Source organism: Struthio camelus, chromosome 2 (genome assembly GCF_040807025.1).
Source record: "Struthio camelus isolate bStrCam1 chromosome 2, bStrCam1.hap1, whole genome shotgun sequence".
NCBI lineage: Eukaryota > Metazoa > Chordata > Aves > Struthioniformes > Struthionidae > Struthio > Struthio camelus.
Window position 1 is genome coordinate 24,205,440 of NC_090943.1, and position 16,642 is coordinate 24,222,081.

The window sequence follows — 16,642 nt, forward strand, 5'->3', positions numbered from 1 at the left end:
AGGAAAACATTTTAATAGTGGTGATCACCATTCCAGTGAAATATTGAGGCTGGAAACAGGTGAATTATGTCAATTAAAATCCTCAGTGAACTTCAGTTAGGGAGAAATTTGAAACAGTAGTAGTACGTTAGCCTTTACTTTCTGAAGGCACGTAATTCTTACTATCATTGAGTGACAGACAGGCATGGACTAATTAGAACCCGCCACAAAGTAAGGACTTTTAAATATTCAGATTTGCCTTTAAAAAGTGTGCTAAACATCTCCTGCAATGACTGTAGCCCTCAACAGTGGATAATATTTACGCAGTGTAGTTAGAATGTTCTGTTAGGGATCCCATTGTTGTGAACAATGTAATTCTTATAATCTAGTAAATGTAACATACCACAGTGTTCTGCTTTGTAAACATTGACTCCCTTCTAAGATGAAGGTTACGTCATGCCAACAAATAAGAGAAAATCATGGCCTCAAACTTGCAATTATTCAGGTGTGCACCCTCTGGATTCCTGATGCAGTCAAAGTCACAGAATGAAGGTGAATATTGAACACAGGTGCAAGCTTTTGTGCAAGCAATTCGTCAACCTCCTTGTGCTTAAATTCCCCTTTAAGAGGAGAAAAAAAAAGATGCAAATGTAAATAGCTTTTTAACCTCTTATCTGCACAGGTGTATTTATATTGTGCTTCTGGGTTGTGTTTCATATTTCTAAATAATAACCAGACACTGTTATGTTACTAATGTAATGTAACCACTGATGTGTATGGATTAGTTCTCCACCCGTGGAAAGTAATGAAAAACTGGCTTGGCTGAAGAGTTCATCCTTTAAGGTTGAACTTAAACTGTAATTTTTGTTGAATCTTAAATGGACAAGAGCTCGGATTATTTGAGCAGTGAGCAGAATGGGCTGTTGCTTGGAGTGAACTTCTATTTCAGCTTTGCTGTCAAAGACTCTCTTGGTCTAACTACTCAAGTCATCCATTCTTTGACTCAAATAATGGAATGATCCAAATCTCTTAGGCTCTGCTCTTTTGAGCATCTCATCTATACTCATTGTTGTTCAGACACACAAATACCTGCTTCTTTTTTTTAGTCTATGAAAACATTTGTGGTGCTTGTCTGTCTCTGCCATGACTTCTTTATTAGTCAAAATATCTTACAACGCTAGTAGTCACTTTCCAAAGAGTACAAAGTGATCGATTTCGACAGTGAAAACAGATTTGAGATATGAGGCTCTTTGAATATGAACTGTACTTTTATTGCAGCAGCTCTTAGGTGCTGTGTTCTGGGACCCCGGTTTCTACTGTCAGCCATTATATAAATGGAAAAAAAGACAGGTGCTACTAGAGCATATACAGTCTAGGTTGCTCGCTATAATTAGTCTTTCACTGTGAAAACTTTTTCACAGCTGTACCAGCAAACATCGCAGACCTGCGAAACATAGAAGTGCTCAACTTCTTCAACAACCAGATTGAGGAGCTGCCTACGCAGATTAGCAGCCTTCAGAAGCTCAAACACCTAAATCTTGGGTGCGTATCTTAATGCAAAAATTTGCTGTAATAGAAATTCTGTCACAGCAATTGCTACAACTGAATCTAAAACTTAACTCATTTTTTGTTTGCCGTTAAAGTGTCTCTTCGAAAGTGTTTATTGTAACTCTGCAGTTGTGGCTTCGTATAATCAGATACATAAGTGATGAAGCACCTGTTGCTCGGCTATACCAGTAACCACTTAGGGGCAGCAGCAACTCACGTTCATCTAATACTGAAGCCAAATTTGACAAGTGTTGAATTTTATTTTCCTAATGACTGTCTCTTAATTCTGTGGTCGCTGCATAAGAGCCAGGCCCTATTTTCTGTTCTGCTATATCCAAAAAAAAAAAACAAAAAAACTCACACAAACCTAAAACAAATGCTGAATTTTCTATGTTAATTTGGGACTTTAATACCAAATTTGAGGTTACGGAAACTTCAATTTCTATTGAATCTGTAAAAGAAGCAGCAAATCTTTAAATGTGGTGTTGATTTAATTCAAAGAGGTAATACTAGTGGAATATGAGTTGGAAACACTCCTCTTAACAGTATTCAGACATCTAATTCCAGTAGAGTTGTTCATAGTTTACTGTAACTACAATTATTGCAAAAAGCTTTAGGAAAAAAAAAAATTAAAAGGAAAAAAAAAAAAACCTAAAGCATAGAACCTCTTCAGAACTAATTGGACATATTAAAATGCAGCTACCTAGGAAAGCATTGATAGCGGGAAGCTTTGGCTTCATAAGCTTCTCATAGACATTTAAAAAAAAAAGTTTGTATTTTAAATAAATCAAACTTCTGAACACCTGAGTGAGTTGGAAGATTCCTAATTTTTTTAAATCCCAAATGACTTTGACTAGGCCCTGTGTTTCCTGCTTTAAATAGCTTTGTAAAGTGCCGATAATTGAATTGCATCCTGAACTGCTAGAATACAAATAAATGTTTTCATGATGGTCTCTCTTCTGCAAATGTTTCTGGTCTTTGTTTGGTCTCTTTAGTTCTCTAGCACATCCTATTATCCATTTGAACTTAGAGTTGACCATGAGTTCATATTTGTTTGGAAAAAGCAGCACTTCTTATATCTTGGAGGTTAAGTCCGCAATTTTGGAATGGTATATGAAAAATACAGTACTATGTATGGAGGGGGGGGAATTGGACTCTTTCTAGGAATAAAACCAGTGATAAGTGGTTGTGTATTTCAAATATTCATCTTTGCTACATTTTTGTTCTATTACTGTAGTATGGAAGTCCACTTGGGATTAAGTCCGCTCGCCATCGTGGAACACTGTATGTTGCATACCCAGTGGTTTGGGTCTGGAACTGCTGTTGCCACCTTCATGTGTCATATGGCCCAAGATTTTGTAGATTACATGCTCTCCCTTCTTGCCCCCTTCCTCACCCACAATCTCTGACACCAGACTTACAACTTAGGTTTAGCACTGTGAAATGGGTCTGCTTCAGAAGTTCTCATGGTGTCTTACTGTTTGTGGAGTCAACTAAGGGGAAATTGCTCTGCCCTGCTAGCTTAAAAACACTTTTTATGTCATCTGTGGTATGTTTGTACCCACAAAGCATCAAAACTGTATTCTGCTTTGGGGGAGAGGAGAAGCTTGAGTAAGAGCACAGAATACTTTTGGAAGGATTTAGGGCAGGTGGGTCAAGTGATGAGGTGAGAAAAGGGAAAGTGTACTAATACACTCAAAGTAAAAATCTGGAAAGCATCTGTGACACCATTTCTCTGGCACTTCAAACACTGAACTTGTGCAGGGCAGAATAGTGGTGGCCAGGGACTTCGACGTGAAAAGGGGCACCAGCTGGAAGAATAGATGCCATTCTGCCTATTATGGATAAGGGTATACTTTCTTTTCCATTCATTGCTTACAGAAGGGAAGGCCAAGAATCAGTGCTGTTAACTTCGCTCCTGTTACTAGTGAAATAGGCACTGCCTTTGTTAATTCTATTTGATGCGAAAAACAGTTTTTAAAGTGGTGATAAGTCTGTAGTAGCCACAGTAGACACCCTCTAGGCTGTCCTTTCCTAATTTGATAGCTACTACTATGCAATAATATTGAATGGATGTTCTTAGTAGGACGGGTGTCCTTATCTTCCCACGGTCTCACCCACTGTGCAGCAAGACAAGTCTTACTTGCATGAATATACAGTTAATATGAGCAAGGCTCTTTACAGAAGAACTGTGACAGAGTGAGATTAAGACTTCAATTCTGCAGACTTCCACTGGGATTTGGTACTTTACAAATGTTTAACTAATGACTCTTACTACCTGATCTGCCTTAATTACATGAATAAGTTTGTAAAAGTAGGGTCTAGCTGATTTGCTAATGGTAAAGCCAGTCATCTCTCTCCTATGCATATCAAACACAGCCTTGTTACAGTATTGTGTTCCATAAACTGTATATTAAATCTGGGTTCGTGAACAATATGTAGAGATTACATTGGCATTTGTTAATGCTCACTTTGTGATTTTTGAATACCACTGCTCTCAGAAACAATATACATGCACAAACAGATGAGTGAAGTAATTCTGATTAACATATAATATTGAAACAAAGGTACAGATACCTTTTGGATCATATTTAGACCATTTAAGCAGGGACTTGAAACATGTGGACCTGGAGCAATGCAGGACAACCTACTGATGGTAAATGCCTAAAAAGAGTAAATCATATGGGTACTTTCATTTTAAGGTTAAAAGCTTTCCTAGATGCCTAAGCAGAGGCTTTGAAAGCTTAATGTTGCAGTCCCCAAGTTACTGTGTTTATTACTGTGACTGTAAAAAACTATGCTGATCTGAAGTCACTCCTAACTTTGCCACCATCCTGAACATGCATGCTCAGGCCTGTAGCTGTGCTCTGGAACCTGCGCACCTTCATGTTTCAGCTCCCCAAAATGAAGTAAGAATGAGGCAGGCAGCATGAAGTTTGGGCCTCTTTGTGGTGGGTGTCATTGGGGCACAGGAGGGATGTATTGTGGGAGGAGGAGGAGAGCAGTGATAATGGATTGTGGACTTCTGGGAAGCTAGTATGCATGTGCTTCCTCACAAACTGAACCGCTGCTGCTGCTAGCGTGCACCTGAGGCAATATCCAAGCAGCTAACTTGAGAACTCCTTTATTTCAGTTTTTGGAGCATGTGCTGGCCCTATGGGATGTTTTAGCTCCTCTTTATTTTGGGGGAGATTTGAACCTGCAGCTTGACAGTATCCTAGGAATTCACTCTGCTGTTATGGCACATTCTGTGCAGCAAAGTTCTTTGTGCCTCCTTTTAAAGTTAGGCTTCTGATGGGAAGAGCGCATAAGTCATGGATCCAAAAGGAGCTGGATTCTCCCTGAATCTCTGCCTCACTCCTCAGGAGTAAGGACGAAGAAGATTTTTATCCAGAATTTAACTTCAGAGAACTGATCTTTACAGTTGCTTGTTCCAGTGGGGCTGGCTTATGAAAAAGTGGGACAGGTGAGGTGAGGTTAGTATCTGAGAGTCAGTAGAAGAAAGAATATATATATACTTCTCCTGCCTTAGCTCTTATGGATGTGTAATCACCATGCTTAGTATGGAGGTTACTCTTGCTTTTGATTTGCAGTATCCAAAAGACTTCTAAGAGGATGGGGTTTATTCACTTTCCTATGGATGTCTTTCATAGTATTTATCACATAGTATAACCTAATGTTTGACAAACACTGCATGTGGGAAGGAAGGCCCTAGAGCCTGGAGCTAGAAGTGTTTGCTAATTTTGAATACCCAGCTTTGTCAAAGCTTTGACTTGAGTTTTCAGTTTTTAGTGTTGTATAGCATTTTCTATATTCACGTTACGTCTCCTGTAGACTTCAGTTGCAGCTGTTGCTATTTATCATTTTTCTATCAGAAGTTGGGTCAATACTCAGGAATTAAGAATGTGTTTAGTGATCACATATGCAAAGTCATGTTTGTTTCCCCATCATTGCATATGAATTCTGGCAGAGGCACAATAAAATCCAGTTCCTTAAAATAACTGTCTATAACCTTACATGCACTTCCAGAAGATGCCCGTCATCTTTGTTGTGCTTTCAGACATAGATGGCAAATGAAGCAGGATTCATGCAGGCAGGCTGTATGTTTGGTATATATGCACTCGGGACAATAGAATTTTGAGCTGCTGGTGCTCTTCCATTGCTATTACAAACAGAGCCCTGGCTGCTCATATGTTGAAGGTACGGTAGTATGAATATCACCTGCGTTGCCTGCCTTCCTCCTTGCCTGCCTTTTCCATTGCAACAGCTCTAGAGACTGTGTGGTCTTCCTCATTCAAGCCTTTTGAGTTTAGATAAAAGTTCTCTTTTCTGGAGCTGCCTTCTCCAGGTTATCAGAGAAACCTTTTCCTTCTGTTAGTGCTGTTAGTTTCCTACATATTCGTCTGGCTGTTGCCAGTGAGAAATGCTGTCCTAAACCCTCTAAGATTGCTTGAAGGAGCAATAGTTAGACTAAGCCTCATTAGCCAGAGGATTGATATTTATTTCGTGCTCCACGTGCACCTGTAGATACCTACTTATAGGAATTTGCAGATCTCAGGAAGGACTTGAGCGACACTTAAACAATGAACATGAGTAACATACAGTTGAAGTATTCCTCTTTGTATTTTGATACTGTGGTGAAGAACTGTGTGATATGGGGGAACTCTGGCAGATGTTCAAGAGGCTGTGAGATGCAAAAGGGTAGTCTATAGCGTAGCTGGAGGATACAGGCCACCTACCAAGGACCAGCTTGCTCAGTGCACACTGCTTAATTTGGACATAGCACTGTGGCTCCCTTCTATACTTGCTTCATGTTTCAGGCTCAGTGATTTGGTAGACCAAACAAACGGGATCCCTTATGAGCACACAAGATTTGGGCATGCTTAGGGGAGCAAGAGATTAGAAAGGTCTGCGTTGCAAAAAACTTTCTCAGTGTCTGTTAGCATCAAGCCCTTTTCAAAACAAAATGAAAAAGCAAAGTTTGGTTAGATTAAATTTTTGGAAGACTCTTATTGCCTGTGTTATTCCTACCTAATGAAATGAATTCTGGTGTCATGTTCTGTTCTTTCCTCTTCACTTACAGCATGAACAGGTTAAATACGTTACCAAGAGGATTCGGCTCTTTACCTGCTCTGGAGGTTCTTGACTTGACTTATAACAATTTAAATGAAAATTCTCTACCTGGAAACTTCTTCTATCTGAGTAAGAAACAACTTTTTTTTTTTTTTTTAAATCTGTAAATCTTCCTGATATGGTGCTTTGCTTTCTGGAGGTGAAATTTATTTGATAGAGACCAAACTCCAACAGAATTTTTCAGATATTTATGTTTCTCTCCTTTGGTCCTCTTGAATGTTTCTACATAGCTCAGCAATATGTATCATTGATATACAGTCACCTGACACAATTGGGCATGAGAAGACTTGGTTAGTAATGGTATATTAGTTTTCTTCTGAGTAATATTTTCTTGGGTCTCATACTTAGTAAAAACTTAGTGGAAGCTGGAAAGCCTCAGGGGACAGTAAATTGTGCAACTGTTGCCTGTTGATTCTGAAAGTAATTGGGTTCTTGATGGTTCATTATCGTAACTTTTAAGAGCTTGCGAGTATTTCAGGTGTCCAGTATGTTAAAAATACGCTAAGGTTACAGAGTTTGGCACTGGAATGGTGGAACAGAGCTGACCTTTACGTACGTTAAAGAGCATGCTCATGTAGTTAAAATAAGTGCATTGTAATGCGTATGAAAGAGCTGAATTAAGGTTGCCTAAGCAACTTAAATTCTGACTTTTTCTAGCTTTCCATGATTCTACTACCTTACAGATCTTTTCAGTGTAGTATACTGAAGTGACTTCAGGATAAGTGCGTTAACCAGCAAAAGGGACGGGTGAGGGGAGGGGAAGGAATGCTGCAGTCTGTGAAAGATTTCATGCCTGACCCAACAGTGGGAAATTTTAAAGTGATCGTTATTAAAAATGGTCTAATATAATGAAATGAAAAGAGGAGGTGGAAACTGCAAAAGGGAAATGGGATCTCTTCTCTGGGGGAGAGGAGAAGGTTTTCTCACCAAGCTGCCTGCCTTCCCTCTGCCCCCAACAGTTCTTTGTGTGTCTCCATTTAAATTTTCTTGCAAACTGTCATGTATGCTCATTCAATAATAGCAAGCTACGTGATTGTGCTAGGTCATCTTTTTTCTCTGTGAATTTCATAGAGACAAAGTGTGAAAATTACAAATGATACAATTTGAGTCTGCTATATTGGGTACTTACTCTCTTTTAAGGTCTCAGCAAGTGTTAGGCTGTGCTTTCTATAGTGTTAAATACAGGCATGCATTTGTCCAAAAAAACTCAGCTGATTTTTTGTATTTATTTAGGATGCAAATCAGGGCAATAAATAAGAATTGGGGTAATAAAGAGTAATGACTCCGTCCTGGCAGATGAGCATTGAAATTATGTGCCAGAATCTGCCAGAGTCTACTATTGTAGAAATTGTTAATTGTGTCAGTTCTGTTAAATATAGATGTTTTCCTGAACTCACCAACAGTACAATAAGCCAGTAAATCTAAGTTTGACCTGCTTGTGATTATTGTGTGCCCTGGGTATGTCAAAGGCTTTTCACCCAGTCAGCGTTATTAATCAAACCTGACTCCTTGTTATTGATTAGACCTCAAATGTTTGGGTTATATGCCACCCTGTTTATATATTGCTATTTAATTTGCAGCCACCCTGCGTGCACTCTATCTAAGTGACAACGATTTTGAAATCCTGCCGCCAGATATTGGGAAGCTCACAAAGTTGCAGATAGTAAGTAATTTATCTAAATTCTTGGAAAATCAATTCACTTTCATGATGCTTGTAGGAGTAGAATCTAGTCAATTTAAGAAGTAGCAAGGTATGTTTGCAGGAATAGACCACTACGCCTGGAACTATTTCTTATTTCTCAGCAGACACTTGTAAATAAATTGGAAGAACTGAGCATTTGGGGGAAGGGTGGGGTAGACAGCGTGGGGGGTTCTGGTTTAGGCTGCTTTATGGTAACTGAAAATTGTTCTGACTACTTTATCTTCTCTCTTAGCTAAGTCTTAGAGACAATGACCTGATATCACTGCCTAAAGAAATTGGTGAGCTCACTCAGCTTAAGGAGCTTCATATCCAGGGAAATCGTCTTACTGTGCTGCCACCAGAACTAGGTAAGATTGTAGGTAATGATTTACTTATTTGAATAATTATGATATAACGCACTATGTTTCCCCTAGAGCTGAACATCTGGTTTTGTTTTAAGAAATGCTTATGCTGAGGTCATCATTGCTGCTAATGTTTACTTTCCTCCCAGAAACGCTTACTCTTTCACTCTTACTGGATATGTGGAAGGGACCAGATGATGTTGCATGTTTGACTTTATTACATTTTTACCTGTTATGTATATCTTGTACATTTGTCCACCTGGCTGCCGATTTGTACAGAACATCCTGCTTTGTATAGCATATATTGAGTATTGGCTCTGCAAGGTTATTCTTGTCTCTGGGTTTTGAAAACACTGTTGGATCAGCAAAAATTGCATTAAGCAGAAATGACACCACTAGGAGTGGCTTTTTGTCACTGTTTCTGTAAAAACAGATGTTTGGTCAGCTAGAGTAAAATATGGCTAAATCGGAGGAATTTTGTGTTTTTCTGTTTCTGTAGCCTGTCATTTTTACTGAGTTGAGAGCTCTTTGACTTAAAACAGTGAAGCTGGTTGATGTACTTTGAATCTGTGATATCTGTCATGTGTATAAGATTAAAAGTAGCTTTTTTTAGCCTAGCAGGTAGAGTTTTTCTTTGAGACTTAAATATATCAATTTTGATGAATTTGTATTTCAGTGCTTAATTTTATGTGAGGAGTTTTAACTTCGCTAGAAGTTGTGCCAATTTGTGCCAAGTCTGAATTTGGTTTAAAGGTCTTTCATGACATCCTTTAAAATATTTTCATTGAGAATAACGCAGCAGCATCAATTACCAGTTGTTGAAACACCTGTTATGTAGGTATTTTTCCTTGTTTCTTGTTATTGTGGGCTGCTGTGTCAAGATGCTTCCTTGTTTCTAGTAGTTCCTTCCAAATTATAGTTCCTAAAACCAAAAAAGATAGTGACTGAACTGTCGCATGAAACAGCAAAAATATTTGTTGTCCCAGGAGCTTCAGCCCATTAGAGAATGCAGTATTTGATATCCCTATGCATAAGTGTGATAGTCGGCAATATATGCTTCATGTTATATGTAGTGTTGCTAAGCATTTAGTTTTAAATAGCATAATCTGCTTAAAAAATGCTTTAAAAGCATGGCTACTTTTTTCTACAGGGTGAGGAAAGAAGTAGGTTTGTTTTGGCTCTGTTTGTTCAGCCACCGTGGGTTTTTTTTTTTTTTTCACCTCTTATCAATGTAGCAGACTACAGGGTACTGATGAGTCTTTTCTTCTCACCACTGGTACCTCAAAGTTGTTCTCCTCTCCTTTATTTCAGATGTTCATGTTTTAAACTCTGTGCACTGATGCATGCTTCCTTTAGTTTTTTGTCACAGTCATTTTTAGTCTCTCTCAACTGCAGTAACATTTCAGAAGTGTGCAGTATCTATGAATGTACTTTTCTGTGAATTCCTAAATTATAACTTTGGATTTTCCCTGAAAGTGGAAGTTAAATGTCACACTGAGTCTATGTTTAATGTCTGTGGCTAATTAAATGTTCTAAACATACTGCTATCTTGCAAGCATAACACCAAATTCACTTCAAATGATTTTACTGTCATTGCCCTACCAAATGGAAACCCTTGAAACAAAAGTTCTTGGTGTTTATCTTCCACTGACCTGCCAATTTCAGAATAGGCAAAGGAAGCATTTCTCATTTTTAGTTATCGTTTGTTTGCATTACAGAACATTACCACAATCTGGCAGAAAAAGGGCTTGTAATTTGACCCACCCAATCAGGATGACGGGCACTCACACAACTGAAATGCTTGTCACCTCTCTACTTTACTACTCAGCTGTTCTTCTACAAATTATGTCTCTGTGTTCATGGATTAATAGCCCAATGTTTCATTTTAAGGTCATGTTCAGGAAATTCATTAATTCATTCATTAATGATCTGTTGGCGTAATTTCTTTTGTAGTCCATGCCGCACGCAATGCCAGAACTATGTCAGATACTTAAAATATCTCAGATTTTGGGGTTATTTCCAGAGAACATTACACTGAGGTCTAGGTTTGTAACTTGTCCAACTTGCAATCATATTTACTGTGGAAAAAATGTTTTGCTTGTTTGTTAAACATCTAGCAGACATTTAGGGAATGCGGTTTAGTAAACAGAGCACTGGGCTAGGCTTTAGAAGACTTTCTTGAGACCAGGCAGGAGAAGACCACAGGCAAGCACAAGTTTACTGAATGATTAGAAAAAGTCACTTCATCTCTGCAGCCCTGTTGTCCCTTCTGCAAACTAGGGACAATTTAGAGAAGCACTCCTTTGCAGACAGCTTTGTCATTCACAGATAAAAGGTGGCGTGCAAGTGTTGTACCTTAATGAACGGAGAACTAATTCCATGCTCAATGATTTGTGGGGAAAAAACAATGTTATCTGTTGCTCAGGTTCTCCCTGCTAAATTTTAAAAATGGAATTATAATGTAAGGAGAACTGTCCACATACTTTGTGCTGTGCGTATCGGATAACTAGCTTTTCAATGAGCAGATGCCGTTTGCATTAATTGGAGATACTGCTGTTCCATTTAAAGTAAACAAACTTCCTCTCTCAGTACAGTTCTCTCTAAATAAAGATGCTGAAAGCTTTTGGCTGGCTTAAGAGCGTTAGTGGCTTGGGCACTTGTGGACAGGAGTGAGTTATTAGGTGTTCATTTACCAGGGAAACGGGCACAATATAAACACGAGAATAAGACAGTGTATTTGAGTGAGATGAGGGGGTGGGAGCCTGGTAATCTAAATTTAAAAGTAATTGAGCTTATGGAACTAAGTGCAGGAGAAGGTATGAAGAGTACAGTATGAGAAAAGGCCACGGATAGGCACGGGGATCAAAATGTTGGGACAGAGAGATATTAATAAATAAAATTCTTCAGTCTGCCATTAACTTCACCTGATGTGGTTGAGTGTGGCAAGAGTCAGTGTCAGAGCTGATGGAGTTCAGCATTATCCTTATCCGCGTTTAGCAGAGAATACCTACTGTTTATTTAAGAAAATAAATATTCTTGCCCAAGAGGAAATGAGGAGACTAGAGCAGCGTATTGGTTCTCTTGATGAGGATGCTTGTCTGTAAATACAGTATGTGTGGATGATGAATGCAGGAAATGGCCGGGAGTAGGTGGGTGGAATTCACAGCTTGTTTTTATCATTTGTCTCTCAAAACCCTGTTCATGAGGAATGGTGGTGGGCAGTCATATATAAACTTTAGAGAGGCGCTGGCATTTTTTTTCCCTAGCATTTAAAAGGTTATGTGCTGCATTGTGAGACAAATAAATCATGATTCACTGCAACAACAGAGTTGCAGTCAGTTATATAAATTGCCAAGGAAGCGCTAAATCTGTCACTTTGTGTATTCTGACCGTTTAACAATTGGAATGGTGTTTGGAAAGAAAGCTGAGCAGAAACAAGGAACCACGTAAAGTGGCAGATGCAGTTAGTAAGATCAATGATGGCGTTTTAAGTTCATTGCATGGTCATCTGGGTGGGCCTGTATGTACCACGTAAAAGATTTTTGTTAGTGGAGTCAGCAGAGTAAGAGTACTCTAAGGTGCAGAATTGTTCACAAAGCTCTAGTCGCATGTAAATAGCTGCACAGAGAATGTAACTTGCCTTTAGGTTTGCTTTTTTCAGATGAAAACAAATAGCATGATTTAAAAAAACCCTATTCTAATGTTGACTTAGTTAATTGCCTTGCGCCTAACACGCATGTGTGTGCACACACGCACAGTGTTCGCTCTTATTTAGGCATGTGGGAAGAAGAGTGATTTCCAAGAAAGCACTTTAAATTATCATCTTATTTTTCCAAAAGTGAATGTTGGAGTCAGATGGCTTTGAAGTAGATGATTCAATGCTGTTCTAGTCCTACTCTTCTAAGTAGGAAGTAAGGTGTATGCTTGAAAAATGGAAAACTCAAGCTTTTAAAAAAAGTCCTAATGGGATAAGTCGCTGTGTTTCCTTTTAAGGAGGGTGAAACATTTGCGTAAATTGTATATCAGGATGGCTAAGTAATTCTTTCATCGTTTTTTTGAACAGCTAAATTATCTTCTGTGAATAAAAAGTATTGGCTTTAAATAAAAAGTTCAAGAAATCCTGCCAGATGTCTCAGTATTTCCATCACAAAAAGACATTTCAGACTAGGCTTTTGAAATGAATCTAGAATTTGTGAATGAATATTATATTATGCAAATCAGTTGCTTCAATTAATTATTCAAGTTAATATTGATCAAAATGGCAGTTTACTTAGGTAATCATAACAGGCATGTGCAAACAGGAATCACTTCTTTCACAAAAGGTATTTCTTTTTAAATATACTTCAGGTGAACCCCAAACTTTTCTTCTTACTGTATAAGCTGTTGCTGCACTCTTCCTGTGTCACAACACAGCGCTGTTCATGTCTGCAAGTACAGCCCTCTGGTGCTCATTGGAGACCTGACCATCTTGGGACTATCTGGACACCAGCTTCTCAGCATTGGAGTAGCCAATTGGTACCTTGCAATTTTAAAAATTACCTGTTTCTACTTTTGGAACTAAGGAAAAGGTGATGTAAGAGAACAAGGAGCTTTAATACAACTTCCCAGTGGGTAAACAAAAGAACGTGTTTTCCAGGACTGCTGATACGGCAGTTACTAGTTAAGGAATAATAGAAAAATGTACTTGACAAGGTAGGTTGCAGTCAGATTATTTATATAAGAAAAACACTTCTGAAAACTTGTGAATATTCTAATGGTGTTCCTTAATAACAAATATTGGTCTTTTCATCGTTTCAGGCTTAGTTTAAGGTTTTAAAAAAAAAAAAAAAAAAAAAAACTTCTTATGTAATTAACAACCAGACCGATTCCATGGTGTAGTTTATGAGAGTTAAGATATATGGGAAGAGATGAGAACTCTGCAAAGTTTCATTATACTCAGATAGATGTTTTCTATAGCTAGTCATTTAGATTTACACCACAGGCATTCATTTCCTTATACTGCTGTAATTTTTGCTAAGCTTTCCAAGGCTCAGATTTGATCTTATTTTAGTTTTAAAACATGGAAACGCTACTGTCACTTCTCAGATGACTATAGTGTGCATATAGCCTTTCCTCATGTTGACTGTGTTCTGATCGTAAGTACTGTTAGCATAATAATGATGTTTCTGTCAGCAAATATTGTATCTGTTCTCTCAGAGGTATAGTAGGTAAGAGTACTGTAATCAGAAGCAATCAGGGCAAATGTTTTATTTGTTGTTTTTGCTCATTTTATGTGCTCCATGGTACTTAAAATTGTTTTCATTGTTTCTTTTGTGTATTCAGCTATGAATGTATGGAAGGTTCAAAGGTATGGCCAAAGCAATACCATGAATCTCTTTTCAACTCTTATCTTTAAATTAACTAGATTTTGGTCTGATAGGGACCCTTCAAAGAGACGGTGCTTTGTTGAATTCTTGTGTTATTGAGAATCCCATGGAAGAGGCTGAGGTTGGTAAAACATGTAATATATTTCAAGATAAATTAGGATTCTGCTCCTCTAAGCCTGTTCCGTTAAAACTTCTTTTATATTAAACTACTTTACATCACATTAATTCTCTTTATTCCAAAGAGGATACTTGCCAGCGGTCTGTTGTACAGTCCATTTCCTGGATTCTCAGCTGATGCACTGGCAACACTTTGCAGTGACTATCATCTTGCTCCTAGGGGTCCCAGTAAGCCCCCTATATTTGCTACACAGAGCAATGAAGTAAATGTTATTTTCAGCACAATATTTCACCTTTCAAAAAAACACCTGAAACTTTTGCAATTTGTGTAAGTCGTCTTTTAGTAAATGGTCTCTTCCACGCATATTAGGAACGTTAGAGAACTGAACTTAATGTAGTCTTCAGTCATTTGAAATAACTTTAACAAGAATATAGAAACATTTTGAAATAATTTCTTGGATTTTTGTCAAAATGCTGTTTCTTCTCCAGTTCCCCTTAGCTACCCACACAATGGCATCAGCCTGGTTGCCTTGGTACCTGCTCCTGAAGGCTGTATGCGGTGGAGTTTGGCTGTTGAAATAGCACAATTTCTCATGTAAAAGTGCAAGTCACTAGCACAGTGTTGTTTGACTGCAAGGGCCTTGTGTACTGTATTGAACAAGTTCTTGTTTTGTGGCTTTGAACTGTGAATGTTAATATTGTTTACTGTTTCTACTAGTCATCCCACTAATGTCGGATTTGTTGTATGGAGCTGGTGATGGAAATTGCCAGGGCTCACCCTGACTCTTAAGAGAGTTAACCGGTCTTCCTGTTAACGTGAATATGGAACTGTGAATTTGTCTAGCCAGTTTAGGTCTATATTCCTGCTGTGTTTAAGGCCTGAAATGTTGTTCATGGGAGAAGTTCCGCGTTTGATGCATTCTGTTGTTTTTCCCAGGCTTCATCTTCAACCCCGACACATTCTAGAGTGAAAGTCCCCTAGTGCCGGACTCCCCGTTACACTTTGGTATAATGATTCTGGCTGACCTTTGCTATGATGTTGGAATTTCATATAAGTATCTCAGAAGAGAGTTTAAAATAAAGTGAATTTAGTCTTATGAAAGGTGCTGGTGGGACAGTGCTGGAGAGTAAAATCTTCTTCCCATGGTATTGTGGTATCAGCAGCTGAAGCAGTACTGCTTTGCCCTCTATCACTTCACCTTGACTTTAAGGTTAAGGAATTCGAAATTTAGTTGGTCTGCTTAACTTTTCCACTTTTTGCTGAGAGTCCCAGCAAATGGAATTGCTATTCTGGAGTCACATAGAATAATTAGAGTCATTATTTAACCTATCAAAGGGAAGAATAAGAAGAGAGTTGGATGCAGATCATGACTGTCTCAAGGAGTGGAAAGTATACAGATCATCCTTTTGTATTGGAGGAGCACAGAACAAGAAGCAGTGGTTGAAAACTAAGGCAGTTCTGTTCGAAATGGAAGTGAAGAATGCATTTTAACAAGATGACGACCGTTTGAACGAATCAGCAGCGGTAGCATTTCCATCTCCTGATGTTTTTCAAACCAAGTGGTTTTCTGGTTGAAGCATCTTTGTTAAACACTTAAATTACTGAACTTACACAGGGATAACTGGGCAGAGCTCTCCTATTAGCTGTGTTTGAGAGAACATTAGAGTCAGGGTCTGATCACCGAACTCATTATTGGGAACTCGCATTTAAATCTAAGAAATCGTTAGAATGTATGTGCAGCTTTATAATATCTGTGCTTCTGTTTCTCTCCCTGAAAATAATTGTGCGGTTGAGGATGGGTTTAGACTTCAGCGTCTGGCTTTCAGATTGCTCATTCAGCCTTTTCTTATCGTGGGGCCTCCAGCCCTGCACTCCCAGGCAAGGCTTCGGGGATGCCTCTCTCGTGAGCACAGGAAAGCAGGCGGAGGAGGAATTCCAGCCTGCTCCTGTCTGATGCATGCTGCGGAGTATTTGTATGGTTTATTAATACATACTTGGTTTGACGACTTCTCTTGTTTGAGACTTGAACCTTTTTCCCTGTTAAGTAAAAGACAGGCAACTTCAGGCCAGACAAATCAAACAGAAATGCTGTTTCAGAGTTCTCTGAAATGTTGATGACTCCAAATAATACTGTTAGAGCTTCTGTGGTAAAAGATCTTAGAGGCGAGATGGCAGAAGCGTGGCGAGGAAATGTACTGTTGCTGGGACTGAGCTTTTGGAGGCTCTTCAGTCTAGGTTTAGATTTACTGGTGGTTTTCTTTTTGTGCACAGAACCTCATTAATAAGCAAATGTATATTTTCAACATATGTTATGGAGCTGTAGGTTTGTTTATCATACTGCATATTTCAGTGATTGTTTTAGCTGATGCCAAAAAAGATTGAGTCACGCTGAGCTTATGTACAGGAGTCTTTCCTCTGCTCTTTCCCATCTTAGTGCTCCTTTATAACTACCCTT

The 16,642-nt window shown here is 38.6% G+C and overlaps 1 protein-coding gene across 2 annotated transcripts in view; it reads left to right on the forward strand.

Moving 5' to 3' along the window:
* RSU1 (Ras suppressor protein 1) overlaps window positions 1-16,642 on the forward strand; it is a 118,992-nt gene that overhangs the window by 30,276 nt on the left and 72,074 nt on the right. For both annotated transcript variants that reach the window (XM_068934663.1, XM_068934664.1), the window contains exons 4-7: window positions 1,401-1,521; window positions 6,611-6,729; window positions 8,241-8,323; window positions 8,595-8,709. In XM_068934663.1, the coding sequence (XP_068790764.1) occupies window positions 1,401-1,521; window positions 6,611-6,729; window positions 8,241-8,323; window positions 8,595-8,709 (438 nt within the window). The remainder of the gene's footprint in view (window positions 1-1,400; window positions 1,522-6,610; window positions 6,730-8,240; window positions 8,324-8,594; window positions 8,710-16,642) is intronic.